Source organism: Diabrotica undecimpunctata, chromosome 10, assembly GCF_040954645.1.
Source record: "Diabrotica undecimpunctata isolate CICGRU chromosome 10, icDiaUnde3, whole genome shotgun sequence".
NCBI classification, from domain to species: Eukaryota; Metazoa; Arthropoda; class Insecta; order Coleoptera; family Chrysomelidae; genus Diabrotica; species Diabrotica undecimpunctata.
In genome coordinates, this window is record NC_092812.1 from 52,346,066 (window position 1) to 52,373,722 (window position 27,657).

The 27,657-nt window shown below is 31.7% G+C and overlaps 1 protein-coding gene across 2 annotated transcripts; it reads right to left on the reverse strand.

Moving 5' to 3' along the window:
• Window positions 1-16,953: 16,953 nt before the first annotated feature.
• Window positions 16,954-26,397, reverse strand: LOC140452217 (uncharacterized). Of its 2 annotated transcripts, XM_072546330.1 has the most exons (5): window positions 26,156-26,397; window positions 23,951-24,004; window positions 23,776-23,829; window positions 20,625-20,681; window positions 16,954-17,295 (listed from the first exon to the last, which is right to left on the reverse strand). In XM_072546330.1, the coding sequence occupies exons 1-5, from the start codon at window positions 26,351-26,353 to the stop codon at window positions 16,954-16,956; spliced, it is 705 nt and encodes a 234-aa protein (XP_072402431.1). In that variant the 5' UTR covers window positions 26,354-26,397. The 2 variants fall into 2 exon arrangements, with proteins under 2 accessions (XP_072402431.1, XP_072402432.1); XM_072546331.1 differs by lacking the exons at window positions 23,776-23,829; window positions 23,951-24,004.
• Between the last annotated feature and the right edge of the window lie 1,260 nt (window positions 26,398-27,657).

Here is a 27,657-nt window from a genome sequence, read left to right on the forward strand (position 1 = left end):
CATAGTTGAGGAATTCTGTGTTGTTCTATTTTTTTTTTTTTTTGATTAGTTTTAGTATCTAGTTGTTTGGTCAGATCTGGTCCTCCATACTTTAGGAGTTCGTTCGGTATTCTGTTATCTCATGGTGTTTTTCTTTTTTTTTTTAATTTCCGTAATGCTTCCTTTACATCTTCCTCCTCAATATTTATTTCTTCGTTTGCCGTCACCTCTGGTGTTGGTGGTTCATTATCGTCACCTTTAGCAATGTTCTTCTGAATGTCTTTCATTTTTATTAGTTCGTTCATCTCTTTTCTTTGTCCTCTGATCATTCTCTATATTTCTTTCTGTATTACGTACAAGTCGTATTCCAAGTAAAATAAGCGTGAAAATTAAATATTACTTGACTTATATCTTAAACACGTCTCGGCATTTTCGCTGTTAATATTTGTCAAAATTGTCAAAAACCCAAGTACAGGCCATGAGGAATTCAAAAAATATCTAACCGTATATCTTATGCTGTACAGTAGAGTGAACCATTGACTGTCGAGTGTCTAGTGATAATCTAAAACAGTCACAAATTCGTGACATATACGATTAGTTAACAGCCAATATTTTTCTACTGCACTGGTTAACTTCTAGGTCAGGAATTGTCTTCTATATCTGTTGCTGGTTTTGCCTAGATTTGCTGCGGCGGTGTTGTGGCATATTCCTATTTTTAATTCGAAAATTGTATTCAATAAATTTATTTACTACAATTTCACTATTTATATACAAAGGAATATAGTTTGATTATGAAGCTTTCTCGTTTTTGTTTTATATTTTAAAAGTGTAAACATAAATAATAAATCAAAAATTGTTTCCAATAATAGGTGTATAACTACAAATTGCTTATATAACGAGATAGTTTAATAACGGTATAGAACATCTTACAAAATTAAAATTGAAACCATCCGAAGCTTTACTGAATGAAATTAAGTTAATCCATTATTTCTCAACGGAGAGATTGATAGCAATAACTGTGAATTCTGTGTTTTATTAATATAAAGGTTTAACTAAAATCGAGAGTTCGTGTTTACGTTATATTGTGATAATGTACCGTGAAAATTACTGCGAACTACATAAAATTTTAAATATTTATTTATGACTATATTATACAGCTACTGAAGAAAATATTAATTTTCTTTGTAAAACTGGACTTGTTTTCTATAAACACTAGTTTTATTAATAAAGTATATTTCACGAATTCGCGGCTATTTTGGATTAGAGATGAAAGCTTTGACTTAAACAGTTCGATATGCTGAGATCATTAATAGCAAATTCTCCCAATATTTGAAGCACTGTCGAAGATAAGTTAAAATACGATTCTGCTAAGGTATTTTGCATTTATTTAGAGGAATAGACAATTATAGTGCAAAAATAGAAAAATATTACAAAATCTCTTGTTTCTAAATTATAGTGCCCATAATGACTTAATACCCATTTTAACATCTCTTCAGGATCACTTTCAACCATTGATCCTTAGCTTTTATGACCTCAGAATTGCATTTTCCCTCTCCTGAGAAGTTTTTGATGACCTACATGATAGCAACCACTTTCCTATCATCATATCCAGCTCCTCCAATAAGAAAACCACTACTAATAAGTTTCTGGAACTTTAAAAACAATCCGCCATTACATATCAAACAAATTCTAACTGAAAAAAGAAGAGCATGTGCAAAATGGCAAATGTACCGAAATCTACTCGATAAGACACAGCTAAATAGACTAATGTACCAGCTAATGTCAGCGCTAAATTAAGCTCGTAATGACACCTTTAATTTCTATATTAACAATCTCTCTCCAGATGACCACTTTATATGGAGAACCACTAAACCATTCAAGAAACCGACACTACCAATTCCTCCAATTAAAAAACCTGATAGAAGTTGGGCGCAGACTGACAAGGAAAAAGCTAATGTATTTGCAAAATATTTAAATGCTCCCTGCCAACTATCACCCCCAATAAAAGCATTCTCCCCATTCGAGGTTCGCAGAATAATAATGAGTTCCAACTCTCACAAAACCCTAGGATACGATTTAATCGGTGGGAGAATCCTAAAACATCTATCCAGGAAAGCAGTTTTTATAGAATAGTTAATAAAATCAAGAAAGGTTTAGAAGAAAAGGCTATGTGTACCTCAGTATTTCTCGATATTCAAAAGGCTTTTAATAAAGTCTGGCACAACGGTTTGCTATATAAATTAAAATCTTTACTGCCTAGCGATATGTACCTTATCTTAAAGTCCTATATTAAAGAACGTTCGTTCCAAGTAAAAATCAATAATGATTTCTCAACCTATTACTCAATCCAATCCGGAGTTCCTCAGGGAAGTGTCCTCGGTCCCGTCCTATACCTAATCTTTACCGCTGACATACCTATTACAAATGACGTCACAGTCGCGATTTTTGCCGATAATACAGCCGGTTTAATTTCAAAAAAGACCCAAATATAGCATCTGAAAAGTTGCAAAATTACTTGCATGCATTAGAGAATTGGTTGACAAAATGGAAAATTAAAGTCAACAACGAAAAATCAGCCCAAATTACATTTACAACAAGAAGATGCACCTGTCCACAAGTTAGTCTAAACAACGCCTATATTCCTGATAGAGACGTAGTGAAATATCTTGGGTTGCATTTGGACCGAAAGTTTGCCTGGAATCAACACATTGACGCCAAAAAAACTCGGCTCAATATAAAATTGAAACAATTGAATTTATTATTTGGCAAAAAGTCATAACTGTCATTGGAGAACAAAATACTGCTTTACAAAGTCATACTAAAACCAATATGGACTTACGGCGTAGAATTCTAGGACTGTAGCAAGCCTTCAAGCACAAAAATTTTGTAGACCTTCAAATCAAAAACATTGCGTATGATAGCTAACACCCCTTGGTATATGATCAATGCAACCATCCACATTGACCTAGGAGCACCAACCGTAAAAAATTTCATATCACTCAACGCCAACAAGGCCAAAATTCGTAATTCAACACACAACAGCCAAATTATCGGTGAATTATATCAGCCACCAATGGAGGAAAGAAGACTGAAGGGGACTTAGCTAAAAGACCTGCTTACATAGGTGAAAATAGAGAACTTTCGCTGGACGGTACCCAAATCAAGTCAATATTACTCAATGTACTGATTATGAGTAGATTGTAAATATGCATTTAAAAATAAAAAAAATTGCAATTTCCGTGAAACTAATGTTTATTAAAATATATAAGGGTACTTAGAATTACAGACACACATTTATGCCATCGGCAACAAGATAGTAATGGATGATGAAAAAAAACAGAAATCACGCTATATCTACATATAAGCCCAGAAACCAACCATAACAATAAAAATATACTAAGCCAGATTCTATTTGATTTGAGGCAATGTTTAAGCTGAAATGAATTCCACATTGATAATTATTTTAAGCTGCACTGTACAGTTGATTCTAATAATCGTTATGAAAACTGTGATATTATTTATGGAACTTGACATATGTTAATTGATCGTTTAATTAATAATGCACGAAGAAACTGAGAGAGGTAATAAATAAATTCAGATTCTTGTAATTTTGTCATCATGCGTACGCATACATTATGAAAATCGTCTATTTTGTATTATTACAGACTTTTAGCAGAAACTACTTTCTTGAGAGATATGTAGGTTTCTAATTATTGTCTCCAAGTCGAGGAATATCTAATTCTTTTTATTAACTCTCTAATTTAAACAGAAATTAATAAGGAGTAATCGATTGCAACAATAAATATCAATATACAGGTAAATATATTTATCTGTAATACAACTATACGCATATACAAGGAGTGCGAGTGTAGAAATATATATATATATATATATATATATATATATATATATATATATATATATATATATATATATATATATATATATATAGGGTAAAAAAGTTATTTAGAAAAAATGTAGGCAATGATAATCTTTACCATAAATTTTTTTAAATAGGATACCGTGTATATTTTCTCATATTTAAATTCATCTCATAATCTATATAGGGTATTTAACGAGTTATAATTTTTATTTCAATATCGCTATGAAATAAACCCCCTGTATATACAGAAGGAATACATACATAATTATTTAGTTAACATATTAAGGTAAACAATATGTTCTAGTTTTCAAATTAACTGCAACAGAAATCATTGACGAAAATTCGTATACAGGGTGAACTACAAAAGAAAGCTACGATTTTCTCGTATTTTTAAATATACACTATATTTTATTTTTTTATTCATTTTATTTTATTTCATATTTTTTCTTTATTTTGTGGCTTTTTCCACTTGTTGTTGCTAGAATGTTTTTATTTTTACGTCCTTATATTCGTTTCTTTTTTGTTTTTCCGCTCTGTATAGTGAATTTCTTCTTTCCCTCATTTCTTTTGTTTCTTTTTGTAATTTACTTTCTTTTGTATTTTTTTAAAACAATTTCCAGGGCTATGTCTTATGTTTTTTGTTAGTGTTTCCGTCATATCGTTTATGTTGTCTCTATGGTTTATATTCTTTAGAGATTTTTTCTTGGAGTCGTTGTTTATATCTATCTTTTATATCTTTCAGTTTTTTATGTAATCGGTCACTAGTAATACAAAAAAAACTAACAAAATTTTAACAATCTCACTCAAAAACTAAAAAGAAAAATAAAGAAGTAACCTATCAAACTCCTACATGCGAGATCTGACCAATGATCAGAAGCGTAGCAGAAGCGCTCGCAGCGTGAACCTTGCGGGGGGCTAAATATATCAGGGGCCCTATCTTGTCTAATATATGTAAAAATGTGTCATTGTTATATTATTTTGTGCCTGGAAATCTTTAAAAACTTCCCTCGATTTAGCAAAAACGCGCCCCGTTCGCGTAACCCTAGGAGGTCTTCGTCACTATTGAAAGGTTTCAGAATTGCAATTTTGCGAATTTTAGAACAATATATCTAAATCTAAAAATGCGTTTTCTGTTTACGTTTAGTATTTCGATACGATATTCGATATTAGTTTCTTATATCCTTACATTGTTTGGTTGTTTGCATTTGGCATTATTTGTGTTGTTTTACGGTTATAGTTGCATCCATTTGGTACGCACTTTGTGGTATGACTACTTTTCTTGTATAATCATTGGACAATCTCTCCACATATAAACGGTAAGATAAGGAAATTATAACACTTACACTTGTAATAACGCTCCCATTGTAATGTATCTACAGGAGACCGAATGAGTTCTCTCCGAAATTTGGTAATGCATGACGCAACCAATAATATATTAGAAGTCCGCGATTATTACGATACCATACAAAGTATTTATAATTTTTTCAGCAAAAGCATTAAAAGAGAAACGTCCAACCAAAATCGCTTACTCTAAAAACGTTTTCGGGACTAGGTGGTCATCCAAATTTCAAATTGTACTTTGTGTAAAGCAAAACTACATTACAATTTTAAAAATACTGTCTAAAATAATATTAACTACTACAGATCGTAAGGAGAGAATGACAGCTAATAAATTAAAAAGTAAAATTGAACAGTTTAAATTTGTCTCCCTAACTATTTTACAAAATAAAGTTTTGTAATCTATAAATCTAACTGCAACTCTTTTGTAGTCCAAAAATATGAATCTCTCACGCGCAACAGTACTTTTTTACATTACTCAAAAGAATTTTTATCAAATCTTAGGCAAAACTATCATTTTTACAAGAATCAGAATTTTACAAAGTTTGGCAGAGGCTTTTATCTCCCTTTTGTGAATCGGGCATATGTATGCATTTTTCCAGCCTAGTGGCAATTTCTCGTTTTTCCAAATTCGTTTTATTATGTTGCTTGGTCGTTTGAGTATAATAGCTATCAAGATATTTTGCTGTGATACCTTTTCTCCTGGATTCTTGTCCTTGTATTCTTCAGCTGCTTTATTATTTCCTGTAGGTATCTCCTGATCTGATGGTTCGTTTATTTCGGCCTAATTGTTGTTTTGCTCCGGTCTACCTTGTGACTGTATATCGTTCGTGTTCGTATTTTTCCCCTGGGTTTAGCAGTTCTTCAAAGTATTCTGCCCACCTCTCTAGTTTGTTTGGTTAGACACCTATTAGCGTGCCTTCTTTACTTCTGTAGAATCATGCGATTCCGAATTCCGAGACCCGTAGCTTTATTGACTTTGTTGGTAAAAATTCTTAATTTCTTTGTGTAGGTAACATATGATTTTGCTTATGCTTCATTTCTCAGTATTTTCATTTCTTTGTCTGCAGGTCTGTTTTGCTTTATAAGTAAGTCTTCCTCGTTTCTGTTATATTCAGTATACCTATTCATTCGTATTTTAGCTTTTCTTCTAACTTCTAATTCCCTTTTATATTCTGTATCATACCGCTTGATTTGTTTACTTTTCCTACTGTCTTTTCTGTCGCTTCCGTTAATATTCTCTATGTATGTTCATTCTTGGTCAGTAGGTAGGTATCTTCGTTTGGAATTGTGTCTTCTTATTATTTTGTTATATTTCTCGTTTTAACTGGTTTTTGGACCTTTTCGGTCGATTCTGAGTCCGACAAATAGTAAGAATTATGGGAATATGCAATCGATTTTAGTTGATTAGCAGATGATTGTAATAGGTCCAATTGTTTTATTAGTTAAATTAGTTCACATTTAATTAATTATTTTGGACATGACACTCCCAAAAATTTATTTACAACCCTCCCCTTTTTGATCAATTTTTTTTAATCAACAACCGGTTGTGGAACGTCTATCTACAAAATTTAGTAGCCGGAAATCAAAAACGTGAGGAGATCATCCGAGTATAAGTCAGGCTGAGGCTCGAGTCAATTGATAATGTACTTTGGTCACGCCCAGAAAATGGTGGCCCGACAACATGGCATGTATTAAGTTATTAAGAAAAGCTAAAACTAAAAATGTGTTATATACAAATAATATATTTTATAAATACTATTACATTTTTAAAATGTGGTAAATATATTTTGAACAGTTTATTTACATTATATTAAAATGATCAAATAATTTATTTTCTCATAGTTAATACACTTCTCCAAGAAATTAACGCACCACTTTGAAATATTAAAATATTTTATTAGGGTTAATAAAAATTTTCATTTTAATGTTATATTTTGCAAGTCCCTTGTATATGCTATTCATACACTCTATATTTATTGAGTCTGTTTTATCGCTATAGTTTTTTTTGCAACAAAACAAAAAGAAGCACAAAATGTACTAAGTCTATAAATATAGTAATTTCCAAGTGTTCACGAATTTTATTCGGCTACTGCTTAATTGTTGATTATTGTTAAAATTATGTTTATTATGTAGCGTCAATCACGTAATTTAACCCGAGATGAATGTGCCCAAGCAGTGATACTGTCGGAAGAAGGTTGGAGTTACCGAAGAATTGGTCGTCGGTTTAATGTGTCCCACACATCCATCTCACGGGTGTTAGAAAGATTCCTCGAAACAGGGGATCATACTCGCAGACCAGGGCAAGGACGAAACCGGGTAATTACCCCTATTCAAGATCGATTTTTAAGAACTTCTGCTCTTCGACAACGTTTTGTAACACATCGAAGTCTACAAATTCAGCTTCAAGACGTGCATTCTATACAAATTAGTACTTAAACTGTTTGACAGCGACTTAGGGAATATAACTTAACACCTAGGATTGCCACCCGAGGTCTTCTATTAACTGCAGAGCATCGAAGGGGGAGACTACATTTTGCCAGAGAACACGTTAATTGGTTAGAGGCTGACTGGGAACGAGTGCTATTTACTGATGAATCCCGATTTTGTTTGTATAATAACGACAGACGTGTTCGAGTGTTGCGACGACCCAACGAACGATATGCTCAGTGTTACATCTCACACACCACATTTTTTGGTGGAGGATCCGTTATGGTGTGGGGTGGTATTTCTTTGACCGCACGTACGGACCTAGTTGTGATAAAAAATGGAACTGTTACAGCTGAAAGGTACATATTGGAGATCCTGGAGCAACATGTAGTACCATTCGCTCCTAATATCGGTGAAAATTTCTTACTAATGCAAGATAATGCCAGACCACACGCTGCACAGATCGTCAGAAATTATCTAGAAGAGGTAGAAATTAACACTATGGAATGGCCAGCACATAGTCCGGATTTAAATCCGATTGAAAATCTCTGGAATATCCTTGGTAGGCGATTAAGAGCGACACCGATCCAACCAAACAACTTACAGGAAGTGGGAGAGACGCTGATCCAGATTTGGAGAGAACTAGACCAAAATGAAACACGGCAATTAATTTTAAGTATGGGCCAACGATGTGAGGCTGTTATACGTAGTAGAGGTGGAAACACTCGTTATTAAGACTTTTTGCATATTTTAGTTTACTTTTCTTATCATTATTTTTTTAGAATTTTCCGTTTTATTTTTTTTTCTCCTGTACTTCAACATTTTCTGATGATTAGACAAATTGTTATAATTACTAATAAAATGTAGAGTAAATCTGGTGAAGTTTTATTTTTTATTCTTTGCCTGTTTACAAATAAAATTGATTTATTGAAGTGGTGCGTTAATTTCTTGGAGAAGTGTATATACGAGCGCCACGTATTGGCAAATAGACAAAGTTATACGGTTTAGTTCTTCCCGCACTGTTATCAGAACCACATTTTTTCCTGTAAATAGCATACCGGGATGCAATACACCTTAATAAGGAATTGATTTGTTGATTGGTAGATAAAAGTTAGTTATCCGAAAATGCTGCTACAAGTAAAGTAAATATAAAGTAATAATATACTAGTATATTATATCAATAAATTCTTTATTAAAATTAATTTGTTAACGACGCCTAACGCACGCAGGAAAAAATGTAAGGTGGGCAACATCGTGGCAGAATATGTGACTGCAAAATGTATGTTCTCGTTCTCACTCTCACTCAACCGCTAGAGAACCGAACGATCTTCTCGCATTCCTATGATCCTGATAAAAAATCTTGAAAACTTGTTGAATTTGAACTTCTACCATATTTATATTATGTTAGAAACAAGAAAGGACATGGCGTTTAAATAAAAATTGTTTTAGATTGATTTCTCTAGAAAGTCGACTTGTTTTGTTTATTTGTCTTTTATTTTGGTTTTAGAATTTCATCAAAAATGCTATTCAAATGAATTTTCATAATAAAGACAGAAGCAGTCCTTGTGTTTGAAAAAATGATATGATTTATTTTATCAAGAACATTTTTTATAATGATCTTTTGTGAAAAAAATATCGTAGATATACTTAAGTAATTATGCATGAAGTAATATATTATTTACTTATTTTTTTATGATAAATATAGTCTTCTGCAGGTCATCATGCAGGGTAGAGTAGATGGCAAAAAGGGAATAGGTAGAAAGAGGAAGTCATGGCTAGGAAATATTCGAGACTGGACAAACATAACTGTAGACGAATTATTCCACGTTGCAAAAGACAGAGAAGCCTTTAAAAATGTGGTCGCCAACCTCCGTTAATGGGGACGCCATAAGAAGAAGAAGAAGTAGACTTATTTTTTAGGTACATTGTGTTATATTCGTAACTATAAAACTTAGATACGATTATGGATTCTACCACATGTCTATAATTTAAAGATCAAAAGCAGTTTTATAGTTTTTATTAAAAATTCCGTAATTTACTTAGGGAAGGAACGTGGATATACGTGTAGTAGCTCACCCAGAAAATCAAAATGATCAATACCTACATTATTTTCTAATGAAATACGGAAATTAAGAAGAGCAACAATAACGAAACTAGCACATGTACCCAAATGATTTATAATTTCATTAGATAAGTTAAAGTAGAGGCCGTTTGAAGGATTAAACAAAGGCAAATATAAATATATTGAAGGAAAAACAATATTAATTATTTAAAAGAAATAGAACAAAAATCATTATGTATCTATTAAAAAAATACCTATAGTAAAAATAAAGTTATCTAACGAAATAATAAGAAAAAATTGTATAAAAAGTTATATGAGGTAAGTATTTGTAAATAAAGAATCACACATTTTTTTAAGAAGCAAAAAAATTACTAACCAAATAAGTACAAAACATTCATTAGGTACATGGCTTATCTATCTCCTTTTTAGGTACCTATAGGTAGCTGGAATGAAATATTTTCTGTCAAAATTAAATAGACAATCAAATTACATGAATGTATATGAACGGCAATAATCACTATTGCCCTAAAGTTTAAAGAAACGTCAAAGAATTAGTTGCACATTGTTAAGAAACTACCTATGTTTAATTTTTAACAGCAGAAACAAAAGTATCGGATATTTTAACAAAAAACAAATTAAATAAGATGCGCTCAAATTGGATGGATCACTCTCAACTTCTTGGTTGCTGTACATAGCAAACGTAAAGTAAGTAGACTTCCAACGACTGTCTACTCGATTTAGCATTAGGATAACAGAGATGCGAAGAGATGGTTTGTGCATGCCCACAAATTGATGGCTTGACAGTAACTATTCAAACTTTTAAGAAAATTTAAAAAGAAGTGTTTTATTTAAAAATATTAGTATAATAATAATGCTATTTTATAATATTAATGTAGTAACTATATTATAAATAATTTATATACGTAAATTATTATACATATTTATATATTTAAATTCTTATGTTTCCTACTAACTCCACCTGCTAACACATCAACAAAGTTACATAGAAATGTCTGCACTGTTGCCAAGCATACATTGTTTACTTCTGACCTCCCGGCGTGCATTAAACTTTGTTAACAAATTAATTCCAGGCAAAAGGTGTTTATTAAAAAAGTATATTAATGGGTAAAAATAAGCCCGTAGTATTTATTACAGCAGATTTTTATTACGTCTAATTCTGATAAAATGTTTTGGTTACAAACTACAAATACTTTTTGGATGGCAACATTCTGACAAAAATTGGTAGTTTCGTTGCTTTACCGGCCCTCAGAATTGGACGATCTTCACGCGTTTCTGTTATCCTGATAGGAAATCTTGAAATTCCTAAAATGTATAGTGATTATTGAGAAGATCAAAAAAAAAAGGTAGAAAGAAACAAACGATGATAGATAATAGACTATTTTTTAAATAATAGGGGTTTATTTAAAAAAAAAAATATGAATTGAAGACATGTATTATTAAATTTATTTAGAAACAAAAATTAATTAACTCAATAAAATAAAATTTGATATTGTTCCATTGATAAAAAATTTGTTTTACATGTAAAAGAGTCTTTTTCGCAATATGAACTTGCCCTTGCATCGACCAGGAAGAGACACCTCAGTGTGCTCGAGCTTATGCTATGGATACATTGTCTAATTGTACAACTTCAAGTGACCTTACTTCAGCCCTAGTTCGAATTAGTTGAACAGAAACCTCATCTTTTGAGGGTCTCCCCACATTCTTTCTGGAATTGTCTTGCCTTGCTTGACGAGCACCTCCCCTACCTCCATTCCGAAGTGCAATAACTCTACTTAGTTGTTTTTTCGTTAAGCGATCAATTGGAAATCTTTTCTGTACTCTGACCAAGAATTTATAAGTACCATATACTCTCTCAAATGGCGCTACAGCCCAAATCGAGCCTTGGCCTCCTCCAACCTTGCCGGTCCCGCGCCAATCTTCGCATACCCACGTCCGCTACCAATTCATCCACCCACCTTTTCCGTGACCTTCCTTTTTGTCTTGCGCCCTGCATTTTACTATCTTGGGCTCTTTTGTGGCAATCTTTCAGTCTACATTCTTACTACATGACCAGCCCATCGAAGTTTCTGAAGTTAAACGACTTCTGAAATAGGTGTCTCTTTGAAAAGTTGGTAAAGTTCATGATTGTACCTGGATCTGCATACTCCGTTTTCGCTAATAGGTCCAAATATCTTACTTAGGACTTTTGTTTCACCATACACTGCATGAAATATCATTCTCAGTGTCCATTATTGGAGCGAATTTTTCTTCGGTATAATGATATAAGATCGTCAGTTTTGTCGACTCCGCCCATTGAAGTCGGTATGCCTTAGCTATTTGAGTGAGTCGGTTCACTTCAATTCTTTCTTTTATAATTTTATCTAACGTTTTACTTTGTCTTGGTCTTCCATTCCTACATAGTTTGAAGTTAATGCTACTGTCTTATTTATCCAGCAAGTAGGTCAAAACAATTCCACCATTTGATATCAGTTCGTCAGAAAATCCCGTTAGTTTCCTTCTCATCATGTCAGAGTGTGGGCGTCTCTGTATAAGCAGTATCTATTCTAAGCGAAGAGATTTTATGTATCTCACTATATTTTCTCCCTATAATCCTTTATCAATTTCAGTATTTGGTTTCATTCTTCTTTCTCCCTCTTGTACATTGGGGGCTAGGATCGTTCTCATTATTTTTCTTTCAAATTTCAGTAAGCATCTTTCATGTTAATCGTCAATGTTTCCATCCCATATGTAACAGGTCTCATCTATGTTCTCTTACTTAGAGTCTTGCTTCTCCACAGGTTTCCATTCATTCCATGTTTTTGACGTGACAACGTCTTAAATTAGGTTGTGGCTCGGAGTCACTCATGAAAAAGTGTAACGCCCGCTCACGTCTGTTACGATGAGTCACCGAACGAGAGAGAGGCCCGCCGGACCGGCGAATGCCTTGCGTCTCTCTCCCACTCAAACATGATCGGTCCGCTGCGCGCGCAGCACTAGAGAATTAGGCGCGTTGAATCGGTGCGTGCTTGTGTCTCTGTCTTTCTCGAGCGTTCTTGGCGTTGGAAAACCGAGAAAGCGTCATAATACAAGTTCACACGTGTGGTTAAAGTATCGTCAGCTGTGTCTGTAGTGAAAATGTGGAGTGCTTAGATTCGTCATTTACAACAACTACAACAATAAAGGTAAATAATTGTACACTAATATTTCATTATCGTAAACTATGATTGATTGATTAATTGTTAGATTATTAAGTAAATTATTTGTTTAAATCACTCTGCAATCAATCGTAATTCAGTCGATTGAGAAGAAACAGCGCGTTTCAACTGCAAACAACTATTGTGCAATTTAATAATATTCATATCAATACATATTCTACCGAGAAAAAGACGTTGTCACGTAAAATCTTCGCCCGTAAAACCGACTTTACAGGCAACCGATTTTTTTTACCTTTCAGAATTTAATACAAATAAAACAACAAAATTACAAAAATACAAAACAGTTTTATTTCTTTTTACAAAATCTACAATCTTTACAGCCATTGAAAAATAGTACCAATAATACCACTAACCACACTACATTTTTTAAAGCAATTTTCGTAATTTACAAATTTAATGAGTTCTTTATTTTGCGAATAATTTGTTTATTAAAGTGGAAGCTAGCCATTTATTTTTAAATTGAAATGGTTGATGATCAATGTAGAAATGACTAGAAAAATTAAAGAAAAGTTAACTTTATAATTTACAATTTTTAAAGAGTGTCGATATTTTAGAATGAAGCATTGCTTTCCAGGCTTATGTAACCGCAAACATTATTAAAGGCATATACAACATAGGACGGAATTGCCTGATTAGGTCAGTCCTATAAGCATATAAAGCAATGTATTACCACTCCTTACACTTTAAACATAGACATACAATGTATTACTTACAATGGAAAATAAATACTGCAGAGTAAAGAAGAAATGGTTTATGATCAATGTAGAAATGACTAGAAAAAAATTTTCAAAGAGTATCCATGTTTTAACATGAAGCATTGCTTTCTAGGCTTATGTAACCGCAAACAATATTAAAGGCATATACAACCTGGGACGGAATTGCCTGGTTAGGTCAGTCCCTATAAGCATGTAAAGCAATGTATCATCACCCCTTACACTTTAAACATAGACATACAATGTATCACATAAAATGGAAAATAAATACTGCAGAGTAAAGAAGAAATGAGTTTTCTATTTAGCGGATAATTTGTTTAAAATAAAGCGAAAGCTAGCAATTTATTTTTAAATTAACAAACAAAGTTAAACTTTTATCGGCTCATATTTGCAGAACCCAAGATATACATATAAGAAATCGTTGACGATCAATGTAGAAATGACTAGAAAAGTTAACTTTACAATTTACAATTTTTAAAGAGTGTCGATGTTTAAGAATGAAGCATTGCTTTCCAGGCTTATGTAACCGCAAACATTATTAAAGGCATATACACCATAGGACGGAATTGCCTGATTAGGTCAGTCCTATAAGCATATAAAGCAATGTATTATCACTCCTTACATTTTAAACATAGACATTCAGTGTATCACTTACAATGGAAAATAAATACTACAGAGTAAAGAAGAAATGGTTTATGATCAATGTAGAAATGACTAGAAAAATTAAAGGAAAGTTAACTACAATTTACAATTTTCAAAGAGTGTCGATGTTTTAAAATGAAGCATTGCTTTCTAGCTTATGTAACCGCAAACAATATTAAAGGCATATACATATACAACGTAGGACAGAATCGCCTGGTTAGGTCAGTCCTATAAGCATATAAAGCAATATATTATCACTCCTTACATTTTAAACATAGACATTCAGTGTATCACTTACAATGGAAAATAAATACGACAGAGTAAAGAGGAAATGAGTTTTCTATTTAGCGGATAATTTGTTTAAAATAAAGTGAAAGCTAGCAATTTATTTTTAAATTAACAAATTAAAGTGCTTCCACTTTTATCGGCTCATATTTGCAGAAAAAATATGAAAACCCAAGATACATATAAGAAATCGTTGACGATTAATGGAGAAATGACTAGAAAAGTTAACTTTACAATTTACAATTTTCAAAGAGTGTTGATGTTTTAGGATGAAACATTGCTTTCCAGGTTTATATAACCGCAAACATTATTAATATATACTAAACCGATATACTAAATTATTATACAAAATATACCTGCAGGCAACAACCACTGTCAGATTACATACTAACAGTAATCGCATAAAAATATAACGGGGGGTTAGACAAGGAGACCCAATGTCACCTAAACTTTTTAATCGGTGCTAGAACATGCTTTTAAGAATTTGGATTAGATGACAAAGGGAATAAAAATAGATGGAGAATATCTAAACAACTTACATTTCGCCGATGATATACTTATAATAGCTGAAGATCTAGGTATGGCAAGAGAGATGGTACAGGAACTCGTTGTGACTACAGAAAATGTAGGTTTAAATATAAATATCTCGAAAACAAAAATCATGACCAATTTGGTACCCAACCAGAACATCAGTATTGGTGGGAAAGAAATAGAACTCGTAGATAGATATAAATACCTGGGACATGAAATTATGATTGGCAGGGATAACCAGACTCATGAACTGAAGAGAAGAATCGGCCTTGGGTGGGCAGCATTTGGAAAACTGAGAGAAACTTTTAAAAGTGAGCTGCCCACATGCCTAAAGAGAAACGTATTTGATCAATGCGTCCTCCCAGTCTTGACGTACGGAGCAGAAACACTTACCTTAAAAAAAAAAGCAGCAGCTACCAAACTGAGAGTCACGCAGAGAAGAATGGAGCGGTCCATGTTAGGAATAACTCTGCGAGACAGAATAACCAACAAAGACATCAGGAGAAGAACCGGAGTGACCGACATCATCGAGAAGATAGCCAGACTAAAATGGAGATGGGCAGGACACATAGCCAGAATGACAGATGGGCGATGGACAAAGAGGTTATTGGAATGGAGGCCAAGGGAAGACAAGAGAAGCGTCGGTCGACCACCTACAAGATGGACTGACGATTTAAGAAGACTCAATAAAAACTGGATAAGAGCGGCGCAAGATAGACGGGGTTGGAAACATGAGGAAGAGGCCTATGTTCAGCAGTGGACTCTTGAGGCTCTAATGAATGAAACATTATTAAAGGTGTGTACAACATAGCACGGAATTACCTGGTTAGGCTAGTACCTATAAGCATGTAAAGCAATGTATCAATACTCCTTACACTTTAAACATAGACATACAATGTATCACATTTAATGGAAAATAAATACGACAGAGTAAACAAAGAATGAGTTTCCTATTTTCGGATACTTTGATTAATAAAGTGAAGGCTAGCAATTCATTTAAAAATTAAAAAACCAAAGTGCTTCCACTTTTAGCGGCTCATATTTGCAGAAAAAATATGAGAACCCAATAAATGTCTGTAGACTGAAAAACTAGTGGTGTCTAATGCAATTAGTTAATGAGTGTATCAAAAGTTCAGTTCATGTATTTTCATCAAATGTGTGTGGTATTTACTTAACTAAACTAATAAAATAGCTAACTCAAATAAATAAAAGGGTAACTGTAGTACAGGTACAGTAGATAAAATAAAACTGGCAGTTAATCCTTTAACAATGTTCTAGTAAAAGTTTTACACTACCGAATTTGAAATATTACAAGCACTTACAGTAACTACTAAACATGATATACATACAAAAATGAAACCTGAAACAATAACTCTTTTCTGTTGATGACTATGACTATATTAGAATTATCTTGTGTTATTTAAAACATATCATAAAACATATATAAAGCAATCTAGGAGGTCATTCAGAAGTAACTGACCAGAAGTAAAGCAGTAATATTTCAGATTCGTAGTAACTTCGTTTTATGTCAATAGTATCAGTACTTTTCTGTATCACAAAAGTCTATCTATCGCAGGTGCTATAAGTAATAGTTACAGTACAAATTAAGTCTCAGTAATATTTCTTTTGGCAAGTTTTTAAACTTTTAAAACTATAAATGAACCAAAACAGATAGACACAACTTTAAGAAATCTCTTTTAAACTAAAGTACTTTAAAAATGGTTAAAGGAGAAACGAAATCTTAAAACTTTAGCTGCCATTGCCAGTTCTATATATTTCTAAAACTATAGGAACAAAATATATTTTTTTAAAACTCTAAAAACTTTTACTTTTTAAAAAAATTTAAAAATGGTTACAGTAGAACCCAAGTCACCATTACTGTGATGGTGAAGAGAATGATCTGAAGCAAGTAAGACAAATATCACATTCTGTAGTTTCAATCATACAGATCTTGCAGAATGAAATAAATCTTTGTGTCTCGCTGGAGGTACCCAGTTGTAAGTGAGGTGGTGCCTCTGTCAATTTCATTCCAGCTAATTGTTGCTCAAGGTCATCATAGCTGTTGTCCTCTATACCTCCAGCGGAACTTTCTACTTCACCATCAGAGTCGTCAGCTTCGAAAACGGTGTCTAAACCGGTCACACTTGGTTGATCGTCGAGACTGCGAGAGAGACTAAAACTATTACGGCGGCTCGATCTCACGCGTTTAAAAAATTCCTGAAAAAAAGATATCACTATTAAATTTAAAATAATAACCTATTAATAGTTAACTAGATAATAACGTATATTGATAGGATAGGATTAAAACAAGAATTGAAAGGATTTTTTTATTTAAAGTTCACGTGTCTCAACATCAAAGGTTGCTACATTACATTTAGATACATTACAGATATGTAACAATATCATATGGTCTAAATTTGATTATACAATTATTGTGAAGTCTTTCGGATGGATTTTTTTATGAGGAAGTCTTTGACAGGGAAAGGAACACGACTTATAGTCCAGGGAAATAAGATTTTTCTCGTGACACTGTCCCGCCAGGCAAACTAAAGTTGTTTTGAGTAGTATAGACCTATAATATGTTTCTTGTAGTCGATTTTTTTGGCTTAATTAGTTCTTAACATTATTAAAATTTCTTTAAATGTACCTGAACGTGAGAGTCTAGTTGTGTTTGAATTGTGTGCAGAAGATGGGCCAGATTGGTTAAACAGTTTTCGCAAAATGTAATTTGCTGAAAGATTTTTTGAAAAAGCAGTTAGTGAAGTTGCAGTAATTCTACAGGTAGCTTATGAAAGATTTATTCTATCAGTATTATTAAAAAGAAAAATGAAGAAAAACAATTTTAAATATGCAAAATCATTTTGCAAAAACATGTCGATTTTTTCTTATAAACAATTATAATAACTTTTTAATCATTGTCTGCAGGCAAATGTTTAATATTTTTCTTATAGATTGATAGAGGGAGGAGTATAAAGACCTTATGATTTCCATCACAATGATCTTTTGAGAGTAGTGGATATGTCTTTAAACGTGTTCATGAGCAAAACAAAACCAAACTGGATATTTGGCGACTTTAATATAGACCTGATTTAAGAGAGTTTACCACAAAAATTAGTAAGTCAAACAATCACTTCCAATGGTGTTACAATACTGAATAAAAATGTTCCTACAAGGACTATGTACCACTCTGCTAATCACTTGAATTGATTACGTAGTAACCAACACCCTAAATTATGATGTTAAGTTGAATATAGTGGATGAGGGTTTAGGTGATCACCAAATCCAGTTATTAACATTGGTAAACTAATCTCAAAGTCCACCAAGAAATATGATATGGTAACAAATATAAACAGAGAGCACTTTAGAAGTCAAATAAACCCTGTGGGAAATCAAATCAGGAGTAAACCCAATTCCTTGTCTGACGAAATCATAATCAATTACATCAGTTTTTTGCACTTCTAGAGTAGTTCAAGATATCTAGTAGATAACATACCACCTCTATCAAATCTTCCAGTAAATATAGACTAGGAAAATACATATTCGAATACAACAAGTCTCCGAAAACCCTATTAGAGTTTGCAGAGGAGCTGTTTCTACTGATTATAACTAAATTAGTTAACCTCTCTCTGTTATCACTGAATTAATGCCTGTGAAATATATACTACAATAACACTGTATGAAAATGGCGATAGTGGTACCACTGTATAAAGTAGAAGACTCAAAGCAATCTGGAAATTATTGACCGGTAAATATTTCTTTTAGCCATGTCAGATCTTGGAATCACGAGTAAATAAACAAATTATACAATTCTTTAATTCATCCAACTACTGGTTTAAAAGGTAATATGGTTTTAGACATGATTTAAGCAGTCTCTGCTGCTACTGACTTAATTACAAAAATATATAGCAATTTAGACAAGGAATTAAGTTGTGCACTTGTATCATTGGATTTGGATTTGCAAAAAGCTTTCGATACAGTTAAACCATCACATACTTAATTTAGTGCTTTAACAATATGAAATAATTGGAATGGCTTTATTTTTTTGATTGACTATTTGAGTGGTAGAATACAAAAAGTGCTAAGCGCAGCAAAAGATATTGCATGTGGAGTTACTCAAGGGTCTATATTGGGGCCAACACTTTCCCTAATTTATACTATGAATTCAATATCCAATTTACTGCTGTAGTTCATGTTGTATATGTATGCTGATAACTCTGGTCTTCTGTATGCCAATAAAGATCCCAGAAAAAGAGAAACTGATGCAGAAAAGGAATTAGGGAACAAGATAGGTGGCTTAAGTATCACAAAATCTCACTTAATATGAATAAGTGAAGTTATATGATAATTTCAAATGTAGATGAACATAGGGAGATGCAGTTCAACTGGAATTTATATGGTATATAGATGAAACGCCTTTCTTAGGAACAACACATATTACCAATATGTCATAAAATAGCTCCAGCAGTAGGCATGCTAGGAAGGATTGCTAAATTTTAAGTCTCCCTCATCATAAAATGGTGTATTATTCTCTAATAAACTCAGATCTGCCTTATTTTACCATCATATGGGGTAATACTAGTCACAAACAGTTTCATCCTCTCACAGTACTACAGAACAAGGCTATTAAATATGTTTGTCAACAGCCGCGCCTTCATCCAACAGAAGAGATGTACTGTCCAAGAAGAATAGTCAATACTGAATAAATGTATACTATGCAAGTTTGTGTATTAATTCATAAATGAAAGGTTTCTTAAGTATTTACAAATTTTACCTAACACTGACCAAAGATGTACATGACTATCATACTAAGCAAAGAGGTACTTTTCATACTCAAATGGTCTGATCTTGTATAATATGCTGCCCACTAATATGAAGGAAAGTCAAATAGGAAAATTTTAATTTGAACTAAAACAATTTGAGACAACAGATTTGAGTCATTTAAATTTCTTATTGTATATTTTGAATTAATGGAAAAAATGTTTTGTATTAACATAATTGCTTAATCAAATTTTGTAGCTGAAAATATTTTATTTAAACTTTATAAAACCATTGTTATTGTAGTACTCATAAAATCATCATAGTTACGGCTCCCGGTTTATTAATGTGTGTTTGAATTAAACCTGTATATTGTGAAATTATAACATATGGATGTCAAACCTGGACCCTAACCAAGGCAAACATGAATAAACTAGCCACAACAGAAAGAACAATGGAAAGAGCAATGTTAGGTATACGACTGTCAGATAAAAAGAGGAACGACTGGGTAAGATCCAAAACAAAAGTCGAGGACATAGCAACAAAAATTGCCAAACTTAAATGGAGCTTCGTGGACCACACTGCAACAAAACGGTTCGTAGCAGTACCACTAGACAAGACATGACGGACCCAGTTGATGATCTGATGGATATAGAAGATTTATAGATATAGATAGATATATGAAGACGCACGTGGATAACGAGGACGTTCTGCGTGTGGATACTGCGCAAAACGTCGGTGTCCACTTCGGAAATTTGATTTAAAATTCAAATTGAGTTAACTTGACTTACCTCTCGTTCATGTCTTATAAGATCCGCTGATGAAAGGTTCATCCTTCTCATGCGTTGCTGAAAATTTAATAAAGTTTAAATTAGTTTGTTTTATGTTAGCTTATGCTACTGTACGAATGTATTTCAAAGAAGAGCCATATGAAGAATATTCCACTTTATATGAACTTAATAATTAAATTAATTTTTACAAATTGACGTAATTTATTGGAAACTGAGACAGTTAACTGTTTTTTTTTTTTTGGTAAGTAACGGCACCATAAAGCTCCGTAATAGAACTTTTTAGTAAGAAAAACTTCAATTAAATTATATAATTATGATTTTAAGATCTCAGATTATGTTGCCATCAGTTATTTATGTGGAGTTAATTGTGATTTGTTATTAAATTCAAATGCAGCAATTAGTAGTAGTATGAAAGATATGGCTATATTTTTTTTATTTCTTTAAAAATATACAAAAGCCTAATTTTTTTTTTTCAAATTTTAGAACTAGGTGGGTCAGATAGCCAATCGGGGCATGCAGTAGCATTCGCTGCACTGTCGAAATGCTCTAGTAGAGATTGGTCCGAATCCTGGCCCGGACAGAAAAATAAAAAGGCTACAGTAATCGTTTGATATCCATAGAGAAAGGACGTATATCGCCCCGCTATAATAGGAAGCTGAAATGTCTTACGAAATCAGCGGAAGCTCGGTATCGGAAGAAATGGAAATAGAGGACAACGGACAGTGAAAAAGCATCGCATTTAGCAAGACCAACAAAACGGTACACAACTATCCCAACAACAAATCCAAAATATAATATTAGGGTCCACATTCTTTTGAAAACCCAATAAACCAATCCCAACCAAATTCACAAAAAAAATTCAAAGCCGTCAAAAAAATGTAATTAACAGCATACACAAATTATCACTACAAATGAAAAACATCATGACTCAAAACTATAAACAATTTTTTTTATAACAACAGACCAAGAATTATCAAGAGTACAATTTGCTAATGTTTCCTTCAAAATTCCAATTTTTGTCAAATACCTATAGCTCCTATGTTTATTCTGGCAGGCATCCCGAGCACAACTCTGGATATATTACTATGTTCTAAAAATATAATAAATAATATCACAAATGTACCTGTAACTCCAGATCTGGGCAGTGATCAATTGCTCTGCAATTTTATTTTAATCTGCAGTTTGATCCAGTAGAATGAAGGAATTTTTAAATGCAAGAGATGCCATTTCTCCAAATTAAATTTAAAAATTTGAAAGAAGTCACCTTTCAATTACAAATCTCCACCCTTCATGTTTTATCTAATTAAACTAAAGAGACAGTTACTCAGGCAGATCCAAATCAATGATGCATATGAATTAAAATCACAATTTAACAAACTAATCTAAGATATCAACAAACATATCACAATTTAAGCAACATAAATAGATAAATGACATAAGAAACTGTCCAAATATAAATCATTTAGACATCAAATTTCAGAACTAGTATATGATGGTTAGTCATATTAAATATGGATGAAGAAAAATGTAATGGGTTTGTAAAGTACCTTGAAAAAAAACTATGAATTTAGCGAGGACAATAATTTTGATAGAGATACCTTAGATGAGGTGGATAATTGGTTTGGAAATTGTTGAGAACAATCATAATCAGAATGCCCTTCAGTTTATCACAGAAAATGAATATAAAGAAGCTTTACATAAAGGAAAAAAACACAGCTCCAGGTAAAGTTTCCACCAACCATAAAATCCTTGGGCAACTAGAACTTCTTATTCATATGGGAACAAGGAGCATATATGAATATTGAATCATGAATTATTTCTTCCCTGATAAATGGAAGACAGGTATTGTAATAATTATTCCTAAACCTAATACTAACCACAAATTACCTCAAAATTACTGTCCAATCACTCTTCTCCCAGTAATAAAAATTTTTTGAGAAAATTATCCAAGGAAGATTATATGAAGAATTCAACATGTACACATGTACAGGCAGCAAGATTACAAGGACTGAAGACTGCCAGAGTTTTCTTGGGTATTAAGAATTATCCGTTTGGCATAAAGGATTATTATATAAATTTCACAAGATAAACTGTTCCCCTTCACTACTTTGATTGTTGATGATTTTCTTTAAAGATACAGGTGTATAGTCAAAATTAATGAAACATGTTCCCAATCATTTTCAATACAACTAGAAGTTCAACAGGGTTCACTGCTGTCCCCTCTATTGTATAACCTCTACTGCAGTGACATGTGAAAATGAACTAACCAATAGTAATTTGTTACAATTATCGGATATGTAACATATATATATATATATATATATATATATATATATATATATATATATATATATATATATATATATATTCATATGTAAAAATATGTAAAAATTTAATAAGTACAATTAACTCATTAATTTAAGTAGATCTTATGAACATCAGACAATGGCAAAGGAAAGTATCTGACAGGGCAGAATGGAAGAATGTTGTTAAGCAGGCCAAGATCCACAAATGGTTGTAGTGTCATGCAAACACAACTTAAGCAAAACACTTTAGAAGCTTAACATACAAGAATGAGGGAATTACTATTGAAACTGCTGCCAATATTTATAAAATTATTTGCAGACCCATGGAGGATTATGGTTCTACAATTTTCTATAATTGTAAAGGTCCTGCTAAAAATAATATATAAGTGGATGAAACTACAAGCCTTTGACAAATTACTAGAATTCATCCTGATAATCCACTTCATAATCCATCAAATAGAACACTTTACAATAAAACAGGAATAGAACCTATACCTAAATGAGAAACTCAATTATTTGTTTAAATTTTTTTCTATTAAAGGAAAAAATATGCAATTGATTGAGCCCCACAATATGAAGATACCTCATAGATATCCAGAGAGAACTCCATTTGAATAAATTATCAAGACAATAAAAAACTTTCTTTCAGCGTCTTTTTAATCAGTGTAATATATTTAGCCTTTATTTATTATAACTATTTAATTTTAACCAACACTTCAATATTTTCAATGAAGTAAAAAAATTTTTGATATATAAACATATTCAAAGCCAATTTTCTGACACCATATAATTAAATTAAAGATGATTAACTTTTAAAACTCAAATTTAGTTAAGTTAGTCCTTACCTCACGTTGATATCTTATCACTTCAGGTGATAATTTGTTTCTCTTGCTGCATGGCTAAAAATTGTGTTTAATTAATACTAATAATTAATAAATTACTGTTATTGAATAAATAGTAGCAATTAAACATGATTAACATTTAAAACTCAAATTTAGTTAACTTAGTACTTAATCTTACCTCTCTTTGATGGCGTAAAAATTCAGGTGATAAATGGCTTCCCCCGCTGCATGACTAGAAGTTTTATAAGGTTTGTATTAGTTCATTTTTGTTAGTTTATATTCTATGTAAGATATAATAGAAATAAATAAAATTCTTATTTTTCTACAGTTAATTTAAATATAAAATTAATGTTAATACCACAAATACACACATAATTATATTATATATATATATATATATATATATATATATATATATATATATATATATATATATATATATATATACTAAAATATAAATAATAAAATAACATTTAACATAGGATAAATTTACTTTCTGGAAAGGTGAAACAGTGAAAGGTAACACATGAAGGTAAGTAATGAGGAAAGCAAATATTAATGTAATGGTTGGATTTCTAGTCTACCTGTACTCATTATGTTATAAGAATTCATTGATGGCACATACATTCCTATTACCAAAGAATATCGACCCATATAGAACTACATTTCAAATGGGCGATTTGGTCACAGTTATTATACTTCAAAACACTCCTGACGAGAGTGACTGCACAAACTCAAACCCTGGCCGTCAACTTAAAACCATCACGAAAGATATAGTTAGGGGGACGTGGGAAAGGAGTATGAAATAAGCTATTTAACTAATGTATGCATGCTTAATAAAGTTTCGTTTCCATTGATTTGCAAACTATCTTTTATGTTTTTTTTTTTTTTTAATAAAATCTTTATTTTTAATATACTAAATTGATTAATTTTTAATTTTAAAACTTAAAAGGTATGAAATTTTCAATATTAAAAGTATTTGTTTTTTGTTATTACATGTAAATAAAATTTTCTAACTTTGAATTAAAAATTCTTCTATATGCGTCTATATTCTTTGTTATTACTAATAAAGAAATAAAATAATACTTGTTTTATAACTTTGTTCAATTATAAGATATTTAAGAGTATAATTCTGAAAATTTGATAAAGCCATGCAAATGTTATGTTGAAAATTGAAAATGAAAATTGTATCTAAGAGGGTAGTTTAAATTAAATGATTAAGGTTTATTGATCTTCAGAAAGGGTACAATAGGATACCTGGAAATGTTCGGTGATGGGCACACAGTAAGAAAGAATGCCCCAGTAAGTATATAAAGATTGTGAATGATATGTATGAGTGAGTAACAAATTGTGTTAAGCCAGGTGTGCAAAACTACCTCAAGATTGCATTCATTGTTCAAGAAATAATATTAGACACTGAAAAGCACGGTACACATTGAATATGATAGAACACAAACAAAAAAGCTTTGGTTAGATGGTTTAAACACACATCCAATTATAAGAAACAATTCACAAAGGAATAGGGAAAATATGAGTGGAAATAGGTAAGAAATGATAATTACAAGAAGTCTTACCTCCCTTTCTTGTCTTACAATTGAGACACTGCTTCTCCTGCATTACAAAAACTTAATACATGTTGCTTTTTGTTAGTTTATGCCCTTTATATAATGTAGTTCAAAGAATCATATTTAACCAAACCTGAAAGTATTTTCATCCATCACAAAAAAATTTAAATCCATTTATCTCAGCACTCCTGTCTAAATACGTGTATTTCTACTTTAGCATAGCACAAAAGATTTGACATAATAATTCACAGAATAATGAAATGAATAATCACAGGAGATCTAACTGAATTGAAAAAATATCATAACATAATTTTTTATTTGGATGATACATTTGGTGATTAAAATAACATTCTTTTGATATTAAATCCAAAAATTGTAGGGCTTATAATATATGAACGACAGGATAGACAAACAAATAAACCATTGGATTTCCATATACGAAGAATAATCAAATTATGGTCTACCTATATTAAGCTACATAAATTCATGGCCGGCACTAAAGGCTTACTATGAACTTGCTATTACGAATAAAAAATAAATAAGTACTTGTTGTTCATCAAGGTGTTTTCAATTCATAAGATATTTTGAGGCTACAATATGTTGACGAAGGACCTCTATAATTACGGAAGACAAGGCATTCCATCTTAAAACTAGAGTATTAGATAAATTTTATGTTATGATACAAAAATATATAAGTATATCAGAAAATAAATATTGGGATATAATGGCATTGGGAAAAACTACCTGTGCTTAAAATCGTATCTTGCAAGAAATTTAAAGATTGGGGTTTATTATGAGATTAACAAAGTAATTCTTACAGAACTGGAACTTTCGGCGGGTAAAGATGAAGTTGTGCCTGTTTGGAGATCAGATGTTTGAAACAGTTTACTAACTGGTTTATTTTTCTTGTCGTCACTTTCAAACTGATTCGACTTCTCGTTCGACATGTTTTTTTGATTTGTATACACTATTAAGTACTTATTTTCAATATTTTTAACTGCAAACTTGCAAATCATGTACAAACAATAGTCCGTTGACCAGTTGACCGTTTAATCACGGGTTTAACTACATCTACACAGTTCTACCAACGAAAACGAATATAGCCGAATATAAATATTCTTTGGTCTCCTATTGGTGTCCTTTAACTAACTAGAGGCAGTGATGCCACGTGAAGTCAAAGAGAAATCGTGAGATCGGGAGAAATTAAATAATTAGAACTCCTGACATTCGCTACAGTTGAATTCTGAAAAGAATGGGGATTTTTAAATGATAAATAATTAGACAAAACAGTATAATGGGTACACATAAAGCTAATTTTGTTTTCTATGGATATAACATTTTATCGGCACTTGTTAGATTTCAAGGCTATTGAAGATAAAAAGTCATTATTATATAAAATTGTCGATTTGTTTGATGTCTCAATCACATTTTTAGTATTCATCTTGAGATTTAGCAACATCCTAAAAATTTAAAAAATATATTTAAGATATTACGTCAATCGTGATATATTTAGATAAATTATGAGAAGTGGCATCCATGCCTAAAGATCGTCTTTTTAAAACCGTTTAAAACATAATGGACGCAGGCTAGGGGGCGCTATTTTTCGCCGACAAGAATTTGAAATTTAAACTTAACTGAATATAAGAAAATTTTGAAAGATCTCGCTTATATTAGCTTTATTTATGATTTTTATCATGGAATCATGGATTTTGGGACTTTTTTATCAACTTAAACTTATAAGCAATCAAAACGATTGTTTTATGCCAAAAAAAGGATCCTATCCCGCGGGTTTAAACACTTAGATCTAGGATTGAACGCCTTTTAGGAACTTAACGACCGAAAGTTCTTATTTAATTAATTTCTGCGTACATTCTTATGTGCATAATTACATTAACAAGCAACGACCAGTGCAACCATCCATCTATTCTTTAATTTTTCACAAACATAATTGAAACCTAAATTCAAAACTCAAAACAATGACAAAAACTAAACTTTGTAATTGGACAGACAGATCGCGACAGCAATGTTTCAAGTTTCTAAGCTTTCATCAAGCAGCTTTTTTAAAATTCATTTTACAACACAATTTAGTAAATAAATTTAAAAAAAAGAAGAAATAAAGAATTGTTCTTTGCTCAATTTGTATATTTATTATTTGTATTATAGATTACAATAATGTAGGTATATTAACAAAACAATTAATGTTTTTTTATACAAAGTTCTAGAATGACTGAATAAGATATACTTAGTTAGTTGAGGCCTTTTTGAAGAATTTACTTTTTTAGTCCTCTGTTTTCCCAGTGCATATAATCTAACTCTAAGG